Source organism: Vanacampus margaritifer, chromosome 1 (assembly GCF_051991255.1).
Source record: "Vanacampus margaritifer isolate UIUO_Vmar chromosome 1, RoL_Vmar_1.0, whole genome shotgun sequence".
Lineage (NCBI taxonomy): Eukaryota > Metazoa > Chordata > Actinopteri > Syngnathiformes > Syngnathidae > Vanacampus > Vanacampus margaritifer.
The window spans coordinates 17,949,742-17,969,932 of record NC_135432.1 but is presented as its reverse complement, the minus strand read 5'-3'; the positions used below and the strand labels follow the sequence as shown (position 1 = coordinate 17,969,932).

The 20,191-nt window shown below is 38.3% G+C and overlaps 1 protein-coding gene across 3 annotated transcripts; it reads right to left on the bottom strand.

Annotated features, from left to right (window-relative positions):
- Positions 1-1,441: 1,441 nt before the first annotated feature.
- rbbp8l (retinoblastoma binding protein 8-like) lies at positions 1,442-15,087 on the bottom strand. 3 transcript variants are annotated; one of them, XM_077554661.1, is made up of 15 exons: positions 14,978-15,087; positions 11,829-11,868; positions 11,614-11,708; positions 11,472-11,514; positions 9,181-9,276; positions 8,872-8,984; positions 8,238-8,313; positions 8,003-8,160; positions 7,855-7,904; positions 7,500-7,564; positions 6,626-7,367; positions 6,444-6,543; positions 5,494-5,558; positions 4,717-4,897; positions 1,442-4,645 (listed from the first exon to the last, which is right to left on the bottom strand). In XM_077554661.1, the coding sequence occupies exons 3-15, from the start codon at positions 11,672-11,674 to the stop codon at positions 4,584-4,586; spliced, it is 1,812 nt and encodes a 603-aa protein (XP_077410787.1). In that variant the 5' UTR covers positions 11,675-11,708; positions 11,829-11,868; positions 14,978-15,087; the 3' UTR covers positions 1,442-4,583. The 3 variants fall into 3 exon arrangements, with proteins under 3 accessions (XP_077410787.1, XP_077410795.1, XP_077410802.1); XM_077554669.1 differs by having other exon boundaries at positions 5,494-5,555; XM_077554676.1 differs by lacking the exons at positions 11,472-11,514; positions 11,614-11,708; positions 11,829-11,868 and having other exon boundaries at positions 14,978-15,026.
- Positions 15,088-20,191: the final 5,104 nt, after the last annotated feature.

The window sequence follows — 20,191 nt, the reverse complement described above, 5'->3', positions numbered from 1 at the left end:
TCACGATTTTATATCTGTTCTAAATATACCCCCCAAAAAATTCTTAGGTTTTCATACTCTTGTTAACAAAAGTGGATGAAATTTTTTAACTAATAGAAATAGTTAAAATGATTTTTTTTTTTTACGTCTATAGCCGTCAATGGCAGTGAATGAGTTAAGCATGTTTTGATGTCAAGCGTGACCGCAGTTTAGTAACTACCAAATTATTAACTTTGCATGTATGGGATAAACAGTAATATATATATATATATATATATATATATATGTATATATATATAGTCAGGAAATGCCTTCAGTGGGAATAGCATGTGGCTCTCAAATGTCATCATACAATACCTAGTGCTACACATTTTGCATTGTCTTTACTTTATGTGACTCTCTTGCAACACTGAGAAGAACATGAAAATATTTATACTGTACTGTATATATATATATATCCGGAAGTCACACGAAATAAAGCTGACTCACCTTCAAAGCCGTGAGACTCCAGCCTCATCATTTGTTATCAATGTCAAGCCCCCCCCCCCAGTGGTTCATTTTCTTTTACACTTGAGAAACAATTACAGTATACGCAATGTTTTTAAAAAGTGAGATGAATGAGCAGTACGTCTTCATCTTATTTTTGTTATACATTTTTAATATGTGGTGACATAATTTACTGTATTAAATTTGAAATGTAATGTACTTTTATCTTTACCTTTTTGAAATTAGAATAAAATATTGACTACAGTCTTAATTGATCCTTTTCAACATTTTACTACACTGTAAATAACACTGACCCAAAATATTTAATAAAAAAATTGTATAGGTGTTGTTACTCGTATTATGGAGCCCCTAAAGTGACATGGGAGAAAATAAATAAATAAATAAATATGTTTCTCGACCGGACGAGAAACTCTCTTGTTAGGACGAGAAACATATATATATATTTTTTTAATTCTCCCATGTCACTTTAGGGGACATGGGAGAAAAAGAAAATTAAATATGCTTCTCGTCTGGATGAGAACGTTTCTCGTCCTGGCAAGAAAACTTTCTCGTCCAAACAAGAAAGTTTCTCGTCCGGACAAGAAACATATTTAAAAAAAAAATAAAAAAATCTCCCATGTCACTTTAGGGGCTCCGTATCATATAACAGGCTTCTTGAAAAAATACATTCACTTAATCATATTCAATGACTGTAGACTCTTGTTACATCTCAGTTCCTCTAAACAACTTTAGGGAACCAAACGTCCTGACGAGGGTGAGAGATGAAACCCTTTCAACAAAATTACTTGACTAGTTGAGAAACTCGGTTAAAAAAGTTCAGTTTCTGAACTATAATTCCCATAGTGTTCATTAAGTTGCAATTGTGGTGGCAATTTTTTACACCCACATTTCAGTGCATCCAAACAGCATATAATAAGTGTGCAGTGTGTTATAGTCTGAATTGACTGCATCACACTAAGTTTGCAATATATCTTTAATGAACTGAAATACAACAGGAAAACATTGACTACTTAGACACATAATGTTTGCTAATGGACTTGGAAAGATGACTAGGTCAGTATCACAGCATCAGAGTTGCTCACAAAAATGAAGTTAAATAAAAAAAAAAGTGCAAATGTTAACGAGAACAAAAATTATGACTGTTTTTATGGAATTACAAATGAACCGCAATTAGACTGAGCATTGTCTAGATGGACAACAGTCACAGTGACTTTGCAGCAGTCTATTATTAAACCACCATTGTCACTGTACTTTTATCACACGCACTCCTCTGCATGAACAGATGCTGTCACAGCTGTAAGTGGAAACTTAGCAGTTGCAAAATATGTGCATTTTTAAAATGAAAAAGAGGAAGAGGAAGTTGTTTTACCCTTTTTTCCCTTTGTTGGGCCACTTAAGACTTTAAAGTGGACGAGGGGGGACTTTATGGTATAAAAAAAAGTGGTGACGCCAATGCCAGGAATTCAAAAAAGTGAAATAGTTACAAACATGTTTCATAAACAAGATGACAGCATGTACTGAGACTTAGTGGGTGTGTCTGAAAGCATGTACTAATATAATTTTTTTTTTAAGTATCCTTGAGCACGATAGTTAACTCCCAGTTGCTTCTGATGCTGTCCCATCAGTAAATGAATTAGGATACTATGAAAGCATTTTGAGTCACTTGTAAGTATACTTGTCCTATGCATGAGAACACTTTTAGCATTTAATAGACCCAGATCAACAATTGTGCCACTTCCTCCACTGGTGTGAATACAATATTAACCCTCTCCAGGCATATCTGAAACAACTAATTGCTCATCTACAACGACGTTTTAGGGCCACGTATAAATATATTTTTTTTTAGAGGGCGGGGGCAATATTTAGAGGGAAAAAAATAGCAAATTTGCCACTTTATAAAGGGGGTTCCAGCAAATTCGACATATTGAATCGGAGTCGGGGGCATTTGATCACTGTGATTGACTGTTAGCTAGCGAATCAACGCACGGGGTAAGAAGAGCAAGTGACAACGCGGATAAACAGTACTCAACTCAACTTTATGTTTTTTCAGGACAGCACATGTGAATATTATTGTTTTTCAATGAGCGCGCATTTAAAAGCGCGATCCTTGTGGGAGAAGCAGGGGTGCATGGCCATTCCGTCCGGCGGTCTCGAGGAAGCTCCTTCAGAAGCTGGAGGTCGGCACCACGTCCAAAATGTGGAGGGCAGCACGGCCAAAGATTTTTGGGTGAACCGACGGTCGGTAGCAGCCAGGAGTCGACAGGGTCCAGGATACGCCACAACGGAGTACATCCATGCGTTCGGGAACGAGAAGGGGACGAAGCTTGTTCCAGCGCCTGTTTTCGCTTCACCAGCTGGCCGCCGCGCTTACCCGGCGCCGCTGTCAATACCGGTATGAGTTGTTTGTTTTTATATCCCGCTCCCGTAAAGAGGTTGCCGGTTGCCTTTAGGAATAATGACTATCGCCGCCGATGGTACGGAGAGGAATTACTTCTCGCGCTTGCGCTGAAGGTACGTAATAGTCGGTGCTGTGTGTATTTACGTCATTTTTTTCTACGCAACGTGCCGACGTCTGGGCCGACGCTACAGGGGGTAGGTGTCGGTCACATTTGGCCAACGTCAGATTGGTGTATCTAGGCCTTAAGATGACTCAGGAGAATGTAGAGATAGAGCATATGCAAATGTGTAGGTTTTATCTCCTCGAGGTTTTACTCCAGGGGCAGCTGTATTTCATTGTTGCAGATTTGTAACATGTGCCCGTACCATTGGATGCCACATGCTTTATCTATTGGTTTGCCTATATTTTGAGTAACAATCAATACTTGGGTTATTTTCCTATCACCAGTGTTATTACTTCGAGGTGTCATTCATGGTATATCCTATAATTTGGAGTGGAGTTACACACTATCAGTGACAGATTTGATCAAAAGTAATAATAGTAATAATAATCATAACTGATGGGTTGACGTCAGACTAGACCAGTAGTGGGCAAACTCGGTCCTCCTGCAGGTTTTGGATGTTTCCCTGCTCCAATGCAGCTGATTAGACTAGAGGGATTTGAACATTTTCCCATTCATGCTGATAAACATGGACGATGCAGGCTGTGCAAGAATGGCTACACGCAAATCCAAAGTACTTTTGGGCCTTCTCAATTAGGATCGGTTTAGTATTATTGGTATTATAGTTTGATGCAAGCGGATCAAAAGTTGTTATTGTTATTATTGTAATTTTGTTCCTAATATTGTAATTTATTGTTTTCCAATTTTTTACTCACCAAGTTGTTTTTGTTGTTATTCTGCCACTGTAAATCATTTTGTAACAATGTTTTGAAACCTGCTATGCAAATATAGTTAGTGTTCATACCATATTCATTCTTCAGCGTTTTTACCACACTGGGCCAATGTTGCAAAAATGCAACATCCCAGAATGCAGCGTATGTGAAGGTTTTACAAAAAAAAAAAAATCTGAATTGTGTACTACCCCATATGAAATTTTCCACCAAATATCAGATTTTCCCTGTTACTAAAATTTAATTTGAGCCTCAGAGGGTTAGCACTTACATGTGAAAATGACAAGTGAAGAATATTCCTTACAGCCTCATTGCAACCATTCAAGTCAGAGTGAAAGTTTCTTTGTCGTTAGTGTTGCATAAGGGACATGGCTGGCGTCATTCGTGCTTTGGGGCATTGAGAAAACAAGCCACAGTAAGTCACATGGTAACAATTTGCAAGTATCTCCACAGAGCTTTACTGTTGAGACACTTGGGGATTGACAAGCTCGGTTGTCATCGCCAATACTGCTTTTAGTCACTTGGGGGACATATACATGGCGTTCGAGAATTGCTTTTGACTAGCTTTATGGTTCTCTCTTTTTTTCTTGGCTGGTGAGATATTCTCTCATCATTTACATGCATTTTAGAGAACAGTTTTTAGTTAATGAAAGGTTGACTATAAATACTTTGAAAATGGTAAAATGTCTTTTAAGACTGAGGTGAGGTTACTGTAATTTATTAGTTTGTCTAACCCCAATTCCAAATCTTTCATTCACGCCTGTGAGTTTTTTTCTTTTCTTTTTTTCAATGTGATAGTCCACTCCAGTCAGCTGGAGGTCTTCTCCGGAGCTCTCACTGGGATCTTGACTTTCTTTGCTTTTGCCATGCCTGTGAAGTAAATAAAAGAGCATTTAAAAATCTGTGCACATTAAAAGCTAAGACTTAAAACTGATGCTTACCGTTTGTGTCCGAGTCTTGCTCCACCTCTGTGTCCACATATAATTTCTTCCTCTTGTAGCTGTGGTTGGTCTCCTGTTCTGATACATTTTCCTCCCCTTTCTCTCCCTCCTCTTCCTCTTCCTCTTCCTTCTCCTCCACCTGCTCCTCTGAGCTTCCTGGCTCAACTGCTGGCAGCGCTGACTGTGTTAAGACAGATATAATAATTTTCTGATTTAAATTGCTGCAACATTTGTTGCCAAACATAAAAAAACAAGGTTAATTAATAACAAAAACTTAATGTGTTGGTTATTGTTGATGATGCGGATATTTGTGCATTCATGTGAGCAAAAAAACAAACAAACAAACAAGGTAAGAACAGTTGCATATAAACATTCCTCCCAGCATTTGGACAAACTGTTTATCCATCTAGTCTCAACCTTGCAAGTTCATGGTCACGGACGACTACATTTCTGACAAGGTAGTAAATAATCCAATGGATATATAGAAGTGGACAAACGGTGCTTAACTTCATCTTTTCCTTCCGGCTTTTCCCTTCAAGGGTCGACACAGCGAATCAGTTGCCTCAATCTAACCCTGTCCTCTGCATCCTCTGCTCTCCCATCAACTACTTTGAATGTCCTCTTTAACTACATCCATAAAACGGTGCTTAACAAGACTTGAAATTGACAACAAAACAAATGAGGGTCGGAAAATTTGAAATAGGTTAACTTTCCTCATATGTAGCAGGTGCCCCTCAACTTATTTTCATGTAAAAAGAAGGCCTGTCACCATTTTACCTTGCCATTTGTTGATAAGGAGTCTTGCATTCGAAGAGCGGAATTCAAACTCTCCAGCACTACTACTGTTCCAAAAAGAAGACATGACTGAGTTAACGACACTTCACATGTTGAATGTATGGATTCCAACTAGGGCTGGGTTTAAAAAAATCAATATATCAATATCGAATCGATATTCTTTTTCATAGCCCAATATAGATTCATAACACCATAAATCGATACTTTTAATACGCCCCTCAACATAAATTAATGTGCCTTCTCGCGTCACAGGGAAATTTATTCTACAAAAAAAGCCCAGTGTTTTTGCCACTTTATTTACATAGTGCTGTGGTTGTAAACAATTTCAATTATCATTTATTGTTTTGATCAGGTCATGTTCAATAAAACATACATGATTAATGTAACTGCATTGGATTCATTTTTAAATGTAAATATTCATATTTTTCAATTTTGAATTATTTATTTTTTATTATTTTTTTTAATGATTTTTATTTATTTTTCATTTATTTCTTATTTTAAATTATTTTATTTATTGTATTTATAGTTAAGTAAAAAAAAATTATTCAATTTCAAATTTTTCAATTTAATTTTTTTTGCAATTTCAATTTCAATTATTTATTGTTTTTATCAGGTCATGTTCAATGAAAAATACGTTATTCATGTAACTGAATTGGATTCAATTTTAAATGTAAATATTCACTCTTTTTTTATACTAATGCACTAAATAAGAGCAAGAGGTTTATGCTATTTACAGCATTGATACTTCTGAGAATGTCTTACATATAAAATTAAAATTGGTACTGAATTAAATCCTTAACTGAATCATAAATCAATGTGAATCGGGAATCAAATCGAATCAGGGCCTTCTGAATCGAATCGATTTTGGAAATCTGAATTGATACCCAGCCCTAATTCCGACACACATTCTCCTATTTACGAGAAGTGGTTACCTGGACGTAATGATATAGTGAGGGCAGGCACCTTCTTTCCATTGCTTTGCTCTATCTTTCCGTTGGCCTCTTTTTTCTGTTCCGCATTCTCTTTTACCACCTGCATGGATAAAACAGACCAGATGATCTCCACATGTTCTCGCTTTCACTCTTGTCATTTTTTCACTGACTTGTCTAGATACCTTGTGTTTTTGTTGCGTAATTTCTTCTTGTTGTGTGACTTGAGGTAAGGATGGTAAAGGTAAAGATTGAGAAACGGGAGGTGATACCTCTCGACCATGTATGGGAAGACTCTGCATCTTTTCCTTGTCAGTTCTCTTGTTTACACCCTCCCCCTCTTGTGAGAACAGAGAAAGTTGATGTTTCGTTGATTGGCTAGGTATCGACTTTCCTCTATCGGAGAGATCAAGAGGTCCATCGCGGACATCTCTGAGACCGTCCCCAGAAACACTTTCGGTGCTGGACGGTTCCATGTCCTTCTTCTCCTGAGACTTACCCAGAATCCCTGCGTGCTCTGCTAGATTCTTCAACCTAAATACCACAGTTGGTTCTTTCATGGGGCTTTGAAAGTTGCTATGCTTCTGCCACTGAGCTCCATAAACAACATCTTGGTTGCTGGAAAAGCCCGTGTGCTGGCCAGTTGGGACCACATTTGGAAATCGAGGAAGATTTGATTTTGGATAAGGGTGCCTCGCCAGATTTGCGGCTGAAGCCGCCACTGTAGCCCAGGCAGAAGATTCAGGTAGAGCCCAAGGAAAGGGAACAGGACTGCTTTTGATCGGTTGAGGACGACAGGGGACGGGAGCTTTGATTGTGTGTCTGGTTGGATTCACATCAGCATTGAGTGAGGATGAGGACGTCCTCAGTAGAAGACCTTGAGAGGAGACTGGGGGTGACTGATCCAGGGTTTCCACCATGTGAGATCTAGGGTAAAGTATCACCCATTAGAGGAATCAACTGAACAAACATTGTTTAACTGCTACATATGTAGTGCCTTGAGATAACTTCTGTTATCATTTGCTGGTATATCAATAAAGTTGAATTGAAGTGAATTACCTCCTCTCGCTATGCGTCACACTGCTTTGTGTCTTCCAGGAAGGTGAAGTGAAAGTTGATAGAGCCTTTATAAAATACAAAAATAAACAATGACTTATTTTTCACATCCAGAATACTCTATAATGGGTTTAATTCTATTTTTTGCATTTATTGTATTTTCTGCTGACGTTGAGTAAATCACATTGAAAAGCAGAATGATCTGACTGTGTTCTAATTCAGAGTTTGACCAAAATATGTCCGTCTGTCTGCTTGGAATGCAATAAGTTGATAATAAAAACAAAGTAAAAAAATAATAAAATATAGTATCTACAAAGCATCAGAGATATGTAATGTGTGTGGTAAAAATTAAACTTACAAAGTGGCTCTTGTTTATTGCTTGCAGCTGCCTGTGCTCTGACTGAGGTTCTGTTCGGTCAAAAAGAAATAGCCAATAATTTAGGACACAAAGGGGGGAAAAATAAAGATAAAAGCTTCTCGGACTGCTGTGTCATTTTCAACCTCACCGTCGGCCATTTGGTTTGTGTCTGTTTTCACTTCAACATTGCCATCTAGTGGCTGGTCGGAGGTGGCTCGACCAGTCGCCATGGCGATAAGAGACACAGGTCCAGATGATGGTGAAAGGTCAGGAGAGGTGTTTGGTTTGGCCTCCAAAGGTGTGTGGCTGTATAATGAGAGGTCATTGATTAATCTGTTGCACACATCTTGAAATGAGCTCTCTTTTTGTTATCCTGTACTTACTTTAGTGCTTCTCTTAGATGATCAATTTCGTCTCGGAGTCTCCTGTTTTCCTTTTTCAGGCTATTAGTCTCTCCAACTATATGACACAGTGACAGAGGTAATACATGGATGAATATATATACAATAGATAGGTAGACAAAGACTTGACTTGACTGGTAGGCCTACTGTGACTTCTACTCAGGTGTGACTTAGAAAAAGGTATAGAAACCTGATATCAATCAAACTTTAATTATATGGCACCTTTCATACATTAAAACGCAACTCAAGGTGCTAAACAATTACATCATTCATAGTACAATAAAAAGATAACCCACCCCTCCGCCCAGCAGGTTGCAGAAGTAAAATGACACCAAAGGAGCAAAAATGATAGAGAGAGTGAAGTTAGAAACTTTTTATATACTCTATTACTTTATATATTTACTGGACATGTGTGTTTGTATTACTGCATACTCTTTCAAATGTCGGAATATTGGTACATTGCATCGATTGAGACTAACTATATGAGTGAGAGCTTGAGAACTTGTAAAAAGAGTCTTCTATATATATATATATATATATATATATATATATATATGCACAGATAAAGAAATGACATTAAAGACATGGCGTGGTCATTCTTAATGAGAAAGACTACCTAGCAGTGTGATGTGCTGGATGGTCTGCATCTGAGAGACTTCAAACTCATGCTGTCTTCTCTTGGCCACTTCCTGTGTGACTGTACATCTATCACACAGGCCTGCTCTCAGCCTGCCAGTTGCACCACACAAGAGCAAAGATCAGCATTGACGAGGAATTCAATGAAATTGAAATCTATGTAAAAAAAAGTTTAAAAAAAGTTTTAAAAAAAAGCACATGTTGCATACTCTAGCTACAATATAGGCTATCGCTGCTTGCACACTCCCTTTCAGACCTTTATTCAAAAACGAATAAAACATGTGTATACCTGTTCTCAAGTGTCTTGATGTTTTCAGTAAGTAATCGGTGCTGCTCCTTCATTTGCTGGTTCTTTGTGAACAGCTCCTCCATTCGCTTTGTATCACTAAAAAAAAAAAAATCACACACAAATTGTATATTACATATATATATTTGTATTTATATTTGTATATTTTTATATTATATTAATTGTATATTTCTGTATGGGAAACCCAAGCAAGCTTGAGAACATACAAAATCCACATAGGAAGGCCCAAACTGAGATTCAAACCTAGAATCTCTGATTGTGAGCCAAACGTACTATACACGTGCATCTTCTGTAGTTGAGCTTTAACCAGAGGTTTGAGTCTCTCCTGCATCCTCAACATCAATTGTTGTTGTTAACTATTTTATTGATCATCAATCAGGCCCACAATTCTTTGCAAATGTGCACTTTTTATATATTCTATTGACACATCTATTTTCTATCTCGCTCATCCTCAAGACGTGGGGGTGGGGCACACCCTGTACTGGTTGACACCCAATTGCAAGCCATCTATACAAAGTATTCAAATAACGTCACCGAGCCCCACCTATCGACCCAGCAGGCCTTTCGTGGGGCAAACGACCAGCAAGACAACACAACCAAATGCAGAGGAGCGCTCGTGTTGCTTACTACAAGTTACTTTGATTCATTCATTTGTTCATTCATTCTTGATTTTTACGAACCACTTCACAATGGTGCACACGTCTGCCGTTCACAGGTGCAAAATTGGGCAAACAAAGATGTGAAATGAAACTTCTAGATAGTATTCACATGCCGTCATTTGCCCCACATTGTGTGCCAATCCATGGAATGTCGAATAGGAACGACAAAGTGTCCGGGATCACAAAGGATTTGCAACCGACAAAGTCTACCAAAGTGTGTTCTGACCATTTTGATTAAGGTACAGTATGTGTCATTGTAAGATGGTATAAATGCTTTTACCATAATGCGATTGTGATATATGTGAGCTGCTAGCCATGGCAAGCTCTGGCTAAAAATAGATTTGTGGTCAAGATGTTCGATTTTGAGATCTCTCCAAATACCCTACTTAAGGTCTCTTATTTTCCTTTCCCAGCAGCCCAAAAGTTGAAATTGTTGTTAAAGTGTATGAAAATAAGTGATGACTCGACAATGTTGGTGTTGTTTTCGTTGTAACATGCTAGCGCCAGTAGCTAGCGCGTTCAGGGGAATTAGCTACTTGGTGTAAAAATTATTCACTTCAAATTCACAATTGACAATTGATAAATGCACATAGCAACCAATAAAATCCGACAGTACAGAAGAAGCAAGAATGTCCGTGTTTTGAGAGCCATCCTACCTTAGAGCATACGTTTTCAAGTCGTCCGGTGCGGGCAGTATCGGCAAATGTTTGTAATCCAATCGATTCCACTAACCAAACATTTCAACGTGTACCGATGCAAAGAGTGTTGATGAATCTTCTGCATACGTTTTGCTTACACAAGTAACGTTAAAGGAAGCTGGGGGTGACATTCGTCAATAACGAAATCACATTCGGTGTAAACTCAATAGAAGCAAAGCTGACTTCACTGGAAAGGTCCCCGACCATGATGGATGGGCGGGCTCGCGATCCCTTGACGTCAGTGAATACTATGCAAGCATTCATACTCAACATACTTAAAAACAATTTACATAGTTTAATTGACCTTACATGTATGTTTGTGGAATGTGGGAGGAACCACAGAACTGTGAGACAGGCCTGCCAACCGTCAGACTGCCAATTACACGCGCATACATAATTAAAATTAATAGAATATACTGTATAAGGTTAATGATCACATACTTATCTACGGGCATACATTGTATAGTAGCCAGGGAAAACCCACATGGGAAGAACTTGCAAACTCCACACATGCAAGCAGGGTGCACATTCATACCTTGTGATTCCATGATTTTGATTCATGCTTTTTAAATTTTTTATATTACATATATTTTATATTATATTATGACAGTATAAGAGGTTTCAACACACTTGTGTTCCAAATCTGAAACTAAAACCAAAGTGTTAAATTAATTTGGGTCTTGTCTTGATTTGATTCCAATACAATCCTTTCACAACTTAAAAAAATTATAAACATTTTTTGGAGTCGGCACTGGACACGTTGGAATGAGAACTACCTTAAGAGTTAAAAATAACAAGATGTAAGAGGTGAGTGAATAGCTCAATCCCGGTGACCCAACTCATCGAGCGCTCTTGAATGTCGGAAATGTGGAACACGATTTTGTCTACAGACAAAACTGTTGAAGCCTTCACTCACCAGCCCTTCTTGTTGGACAATTCTTGCACCTTCATCTGCCACGCTGAGAATTAAACACAGCACAATCAGTGACATTTGAAACAATTAGTCTTTTTTAAAGCATTAAAAAAAAAATCATGTTTTATCTGTTATTTCCTCATACCCTCAAGCTCTCGCTCATGGACCTCCCTGAGTTTAAGAAGCAGCTCGTTGAAGCTCTCCATCGCTATGCTTTCACGTTCGACCTTGAGTGTTAGTCTGCAGAGGCAGAAGTATCGTTTTTAAAGGCTTTGCAGATATAAAGCTTTTTTTTTGGTAAATATATATATATTTTTTATAAGCAGTTCAGATAACAGATGGATGACATTTTGGACTCACCAATCAAGTCACGTGCGTTTCTGCTGAGGCATCACCATTTCTGATGAAGATAACACAAAAAGAGTCAAGGTGTTTTTTTTTTAGAATCCATTCCGAATCAAGTACACACACACACTTACCCACAATTTACTGCAAATAATTATGTCCATATATAATGCTTAATTCTATCACACAACAAGGCAAACATAGGGGAAAAAAAAACATAGCACTGTTAAAATCTCTGAAAGAGGGGTGTACTCTTTATGGCCTTTAAAACAAAAACGACTTTGATTTGAATCATTTTCCATGAATATCCCCATAAGCAGTCACACCCCAGTTTCTTCAACTCTTTCTGCAATACCTCCCAATGACCTTTTGAGGTGTTTAATGAACATTAAATACCAACAACAATAATAAGCAACAGGATAAGCAGCACATAGGCCTAATTATTGAGTGAATTCACGAGTTGACTATTTCTTAATGTTTCTCATTCTGGTATGTGTGTTTTTTTTATTTTTATACTGAATAACAAAACGTAACGCCCCAGGACCTTGTCATCCACCTGCATGCATGCACTCCACCACATTTTGGTTGTCAAATTTGCTTGTCATATTGACGATGATTACAACTGGCTGGACCGGTATTGCCAGGCCTGGGGAAGCAAACGTCAACTTTGTGTATCAAGTACACAAAACTCAGCTATTTTTTCCCCCCGAATGTGCATGTGTCAGCAGAACTAAGTGGGTGTGTGTGGGGTCATTTACAGAATGTCTCCATCTAGGAATAAACTTAACAAACTGGAACACTAAAAGCAGGATGTAACATGGAAGAGAAAATTTGACATTTGATGTCATTGCTGTATTTTACTCTTGGCTTGTGGACTGCAGAGTTGTCGGACTCAAGTCATACAATGGGCGTATCTTCATTTTTATGCTGGGATAAATCTAGTTTGCCAAATTAGGGAACACGTTGTGCCTCGCTAGTCCTTCCAGCAAACAGAGCTATAATAAATCAAACACAAGCCATGCGCACAGTTACATTACACTAGACCTGCGCTAGGCACGAAAATAGGGCTTGCACTGTGTAGCTACAAGTTTCTGTCGTCCCCTAGGCTGGAACTGGAAGTCTTCATTACAACAACAAAGCTGTCACTTTGATATGACGTAGGCCAGGGTTCACCTGATTTCATATAATCAGCTCATCAGCATGCCTGATAATGATCCTGATCTTTAGTATCAGGTGTGTTGGTAGGCGGAAACATCTAAAACCTGCAGGACTCCAGACCTCGAGGACTGCAATTGGTGAACCCTGACGTAGGCTATGCCTAGACCCCGCCTCCTCACCATGTGATCTAGAAAGTTTTTATTCTGTTTGGGAGGACATCCGGTGTCAAAAAAAGAAAACAAAAAGGTGGATTCTTAGATTTCCACATTTGCGGCCCCTTCTCAAGGTTTTTTATTTTTTCCCTTGACGTTTTTTTTTTTGGGGACTTTTTCCTTGCCCTCTTGTGGTTCGATCTGGGGGATGTCGTTAATATTTGTCAAATGTGAGCGTGTGAAGCCCTTTGAGACTCTTTTGTGATTAATGGCTATATAAATAAACTTGACTTGACTTGATTTGATGAAAAAGGCAATTAATTAGTGTGTAAATATTTTCTGCCACAGAAACACAAAGCAATATGTTCAGTTAGCTAGTTAGTTAGTTAAATATATATATATATATATATATATATTTTTTTTTTTTTTTGGGGGGGAGAAAAGATTATTAAGATTAAGAAATTAGGGGCATCAGGCGATTAAAATTTTTAATCGTAATTAATCGCATTACTTCACCAGTTAACTCACAATTAATCACACATTTTATATCTGTTCTAAATGTACAAAAACGATTCTAGGTTTTCATACTCTTGTTGAAAAAAATGTTAAACGAAATTAAATGAATTTTTGACGTCTATAGCTGTCATTGGCAGTAAATGAGTTAACCGGTTGAGTGACCATCGATGTTCGCTACTTTTCCAAGTACATTGTGGGTAACTGAGTGCACTATATTTTTTCCTCGTCCCTACAAAATGCCGTAATCCCTTTGTTGTGCACGGACACAGCCATCAAATTCTGAGAAATTAGAGGATCTAATGGTCTTAATCAGCATTGTGTCATGTTCTCTAGTCTGGTCGTTTGGATGAAAATGTGTAACAACATTGAGTAATTAATATCAGATGTGTGTTCGATACAATGAAATTAATAGCAGGAATCGTATGCTGCAAGTATAGCATCTGCACGACCGTGCTTTGTCTCGAAATATGTGATCAGATAAAATTTTTTAAATTCTGATACTGAAATAAAAATGACAAGTAGATTTAGATTGTTTGTCTGATAATTTCAGAATCTTATTATTTATACCATTTTATTGTGCTTCACCCCAGATTAATAATGATTTTGACTCCAGCTGGATAACTGTCAGATTAGTTTTTATCAGCTAGAGCATGCAACGCTTTTATTCAGGACAAACACTAACTGGCAATGACTTGAATCATTTTGAAGACATTAATCATATGCAGGGCCGCAAATGCGAGCTTTTAATATTAGCTCCCATTTAGTTGAGTGTGCTTTAATCACACTCCCTCCTCAACAAGTCGGGATATGTCAAGCAAATGCTCATCTCTGTGTTGCAAGAGAAGACCTGTCTGTCCTTCTGATGATCCAACACAAGCAAACACACACACACACACACACACACGCACACACACACACGCACACACACCCACACACACACACACACACACACACACACACACACACACACTGGGATAGTCAACACTGAAGCCACATAATGACCAAAGTATAAATTGTATGTTATGTTTTGTAGCTAAGTACACTTCCCATCCTTACCTTGGCTTTTAAAATACTCTGAACCCATTCAATAAATAAAAGCCACAGTACTGTACAACAAATTAGGACTTCCTCTGTACTGAAATCGTTGACCTCTCATTACCGACAACAAAAATTCCAAAACCAGAGCTGACGTTCCTTTACCTGCACACACATGCAAATGAGCATGCATTCTAATGCCTATTGCGGCCATGACTATTTCCTGTCCTCACACAGCAGATATCCACACCTGTCGGCAAAGGTGTGACCCTAACGGCAACAGCTCAGCACCCATCAACTCACCTCACACAGTGGAGCGACTCTCTCGGATCCCCTTCTTTTTTCCTTTATGCTCCGGAGATGGACTGAGTTATACGGACACACAGAGAAAAGTATGGCGTGTGAGATTGTCTTACACCCTCCCATCCTTGATCTCCCCACCCCAGGGAACCGGTCCGAGCGGTTGTTCCCTTGAGGAACACAAACACTAAGGCCTGGGCAAGTTGTTCCTTGATATTCCAGTTCTGCTGAAATCTCACATAACCGGCCAAACCGGTCCCATAAAGCCCTGTTGGCATAGGAGGACCGGACCGATTGACGCAAGCCAAAGCACATCCCTATTGTTTGTACGATATACAGTATATGTAGGTGATATTAAAGTAAAAGGCATGTTTTACGCACTATGAAAAATAAGCATAAGTTAATCTTGATGACCTTATCACGAATCGGAAGAGACAGCGTTACATGGCAATTTCCTGATTCCTTAAATGGATTTTCTGATGAACAACTTGACAGGGCTCACTTAGCAGTCAACATCAATTATTTTATGCCTCATTTCAAGGTCAAGAATGGCAACCTTGACCCTTGAAAATACAGACATGACGGACACTCCTCTCAAGGCTACACGCACAAGGCAGCATATTCTCCCGTGTGCTAAAGAGGTTAGCACGCCTGCGTCACAGTTGATAGGTTCTATCTAAATTTAAATCACGGCCCAGGTAGGTTACCCATTTTTGGAGTTTGCATATTCTTACGAGTACGCCAGCTTTCTCCCTCATTCCCAAAACATGTCTTTTAAAGTCTTTGTAGGTTCTAAATCAGGGGTCACCAAAGGCACCAGGTAGCCCCCAATGATCATATGAGTAGCATGTGGGCCTGTTTCAAAAATAGCTCACCAGTAAGGGGACATTGTGATTTTCTAGGAAAGTTGTTAAAGCGATCATTTGCAAATGTAAAGACATGGCAGAGATTTATAGTGATAACGTGTTGCATATTGAGATTTTATTGATAGATAGATAGATAGATAGATAGATAGACAGACAGAGTATACTTACCTTGTTACATACTGTATATCAAAATGGTAGCCCTTCACATTTATCAAGTCAAAAAGTAACTCTCAGTATCATAAAGGTTGGTGACCGTGACACCTACTCATTGGTGTGAATGGTTGTTTGTAACTCGCAACCAGTTCAGGGTGTACCCCACTTCTTCGTGCGCAAAATCAGCTGGGATAGCAGCAGCACAGAAAAAAAAAAGAAGGATGGTTTTGATTCATTTATAGGTTGCATATTTCTTCATTGAACATTCTGTTAAGTTTATTGTAGTTGAAGTGAAATACCAGCAGGGGTCAGTTAGTTCAGCGCTGTCAGTTCAAACATTTTTATTTTATTTTATTTTTTTATTTGTGCACTTACACACACACACACACACACACACACACACACACATATGGTCTCCCAGGCGGGGAATGGAACTCACGCCAACCTGCACCGAAGGCAAGTGACGATACAGTTCAACATTAGTTGAGTGACTAGGCAGGTTGTGATGAAATTGGGAAATGCTTTCGCATGTTGTAATTTCCCCTTTTTTCACCAGAGGGCCCAATTACCTTGGGGGGAAAAAAAGATAATGTGGACTGCTCTATTTTAAAGGCAAGTTGAAGCTATTTTGGTTTGGGGTGGGGGTGGTTCCAAGCAAAAGATTTGGCGTGTGCAGGGTGACACCAGGGTGAAAGGTCAAGTCTGCAATTAATCAACAAGCAGTAATACCTCCCATCTCCCAATTTAGTAAAGAAATGTGTTGAAAAACACTTTCTAACATGCAAAGGGCAATTTCAACATGCAGGTTTTCAATAATGGACTGCCAACACATTATCGTTAAAAATGGCCTTGTAGCCTCTTTGTTTTTTATTCCCCCATGATGTGAAATGCAGGTGGTGAAACGCAACGTACAGCAAAAGCAAACGGAACGCTGCAAGTACACAATCCTATCAGAACACGTGTGCGTTTTACAGGGTGAGTCTGTCTCAGGAGCTTTGGTGGCATTCTGTAAGACAGACTGGTCTGTGAGGGTGTCATTGTGCAACACCTGTATGGGTTCTATTGTGCAAAACTCTTAGCTGATACACTCTGTAGAATTTGGTTCAGTAATGGCAAGTTTGACTGGTTTGTATTTTGTTGAAATAAGAACAAAATACACTATTTGATTTTTAATAATATCACTTTGAATGACAGATTTTACTCTTGAGCCACGCAAAAGTTCTTAAGTGCCCCCTGGTGGTTGTGTTGAATGTCTCGCAAGTCATTCACAAAACGGGCCTCTTCAATAAATCAAATCTCCTAAATTTATGCCACATTTCATTAACATTTATTGGATTACGTCATTGAGTCCAGAAGAGATGAAAAATGTGATAGAACACAGGAAAGGACAGCACAGTTTCAAATGAATTTAACTCCACTTTTCCTGACATCACTGTCAGTGTTGACAATTCTGAGTTTACGCCACGAGTCAAAAATGGCAGTCATCTCGGTGAAAGGAAGCTCTCTGCTCAATGAAAAGCATTGAACTTTGGATTGTTGTAAATTGATTTGTGAGGATTAATTTGATTTCAAAATGTGATGAAATGTCATTTGACTACTAGGCCTACAATCTGCCTGGTTTGTATGCTAGTCACAGGCAGAAGCAATACAATACGCTGTTTGTTTTCACCATTTAAATGAAGTATTTGCATTACATTGCAGAAATACCAGAAATGCGGAATTGTCAATTGGTGGTCAAATATTAACTCAACTTGATGTCAGTTATGCTTTTAATTGAGAAGACAATAAAGCAATGGAGTAGACACCATGGAGAGTGTAATCTTGAGAACATAAATAATAAATATTAATTTATGTAAGCCTAGACAGTCAGATATAGACTCAACTTTAAATACCTATTAATTTGACAGCCAACACATTTAAAGTTACGGTAAGTGACATTTATTTATATAGCCCTTAAAAACAAAATACAATAAAACATATTTTAAGTGTACAATTCTTAAATGTTTTTATTTTATTTATTTTTTTACAGATTTTATTTATATTTTTTTAACTAATGCAAATTATTGGTGTTATGATCAGTGAGAAAAATATTTTATTACCACTCCAATTGGGACTGAGCAAGATGTTATGACTTGGCTTATAGGACTTGCTTGAACGACTTGCATCGGCTTGATTGAAATTTGGTGGGGACTTGACTTGACTTTAAAAAAAATATATATATAAATTCCACAGTAAATTTTGAATTGCTTGAGACTTGAAGGTTTTGACTTGAGACTACTTGAAACCTGCACACGTGATTTACTCCCACCTCTGAAAAGATCAGTGAACACACTTGCTGATTTTTCCCCCCTCATTATCTGTAGGGTCTTTCAAATTTTAACAATTAGTTACAACGTGTACCCTGCTTAAAGGAACTAGGAATAAAAAAAAAATGGATTCATTATGTTTGACACAATGTGAAATGCATTGCCATATTGCTGACATATAGTATGCACATGAACACAACAGTTGCCAGCGGGTATCCAAAAAATCCTTTATTCAGAAAATGTGTGACGGCTTGATTATCAATTAGAGCTCTTCTGATGTTACAGTAAAGCTTTTAAAAGCTGAACGCCCCTGAAGTCTTACAATTAAGAATTCAATCAGAACTTTTGCTTCAGTGACACAAATTCTTCAAATATCCAAACCCTCATGACAATAAAGGTAATCGTAAGTCCATTGGTGCATGATTTAGATGACAGTTTATTTCATAAAACATGTAGAAAAAGACAGCTAGAGATCATTGAGAGCGGTGGCCTCACACAAACGTGCCGTAAGTTACGACACTCACGGCCAGAAGGAATTTGAACTTGTACACTTGTTATGATGTTCATGCAGCCTCTCTTTGTCCCCCTCCTCTCCTGCGCCTCTTATTTATGATCATTACCTTGACCTGCCCCAGCCCGCACATGCTTGTAAATCACCAGCGTCCTTCCCTCTCGCTCTCACGCTTGCATAAGCAACATTTAACACAACTATTGAGCAGGCTGCACGCCCGTGTGAGTGAGGGCTCTCATCATAAAGACATTATCATTTGCTTTGCTCGGACTTTGAAGGAACATTTTGACCACCTGTAAGAGAAACATCCTTTAGAGAGCATTTCCTGGTTTCTGAAACATTTGATGAGAGGTGATGTGTCTATTAAAATCTTTATTATAAGTTTGAGCTGCTTGAACTAACAGGTCAATCATGACACAATTTTCTATCACAAGCTTTTTCCTCAGAAGACACAGTACAACCCTACAATGAGTTCAACTAATTTGATTTTTTTTTTTTTAACTTACCGTAAATATTGTTCTTAGGTAAAACCAAGTTAGAGGAACAGGACCATTATCATCAAGTTAAAACAATAATCACTTCAAAAGCCCTTTGCAGATTAAGTTTTTTCTACCATTACTCAAATTTTCATCTCTTTTGCATGCTTTGATTTTCCAGTATATCCCGCATAGTACTATTTTGTATCATAGGCCCTATTTATGCATCCGTCCATTTTCTATTCCAATAAGTAGAGCCCTTCCCAGCTGAGCTTGGGCGGGAGGTAGGGTACACCCAGGACTGGTCGCCAGTTGAATCATTGAGCCATTCATTCACATTTGCATTCAAATGTTTACAGCTTGTCAAACTCATTTTTGTTGCAGGCCGCATTATAGTTATGGTTTCCCTGACAGTGAAACCATGTCAATTTTTAATCACCTCCTCATATTATTCCATATCTCTGCCCCAATTTTGCAATTTTTTTATGTTTTCCATAAATCTACACTATTAGTCCGTCCAGTGTTTATTTATTTATTTATTTTTTGTCTAGAGAGCTCAGTATTGTTCATTCGGTAATTTTACCGATTTGACATGTCATCATCATTGCTCTCTCTCTCTCTTTTTATTATTTTATTTTTTACATTTTTTGTTTTTATTATTTTGTATGTGGGTGAGTATGTGTATGTGCGTGTGTGCGTGCGTGCGTGTGAGTGTGTATTCAATAGTTCACCTAAAACCTATTAAAAAATCCCATACCGTTCACCTAAACCGAACACTTCCAGCCAGAGTCGTGAGGCCGTCAGGAGACCCGAGGAAGGACCAAAGAAAAGAAAGGAAAGTGAAATCCAGCACCGACCAGTCCAGTTTTTATGGTTGAATAAACTAAAAAGTGATGATTTTGGAG

Coding starts and splice junctions, on each gene's coding strand:
- rbbp8l (XM_077554661.1), bottom strand. CDS start 11,674: ATGGAGAGCTTCAACGAGCTGCTTCTTAAACTCAGGGAGGTCCATGAG. Junction 7,368..7,499: donor GTGACGCATAGCGAGAGGAG/GTAATTCACTTC, acceptor ACTTTACCCTAG/ATCTCACATGGTGGAAACCC. Junction 4,898..5,493: donor CCTTATCAACAAATGGCAAG/GTAAAATGGTGA, acceptor GTCTTAACACAG/TCAGCGCTGCCAGCAGTTGA.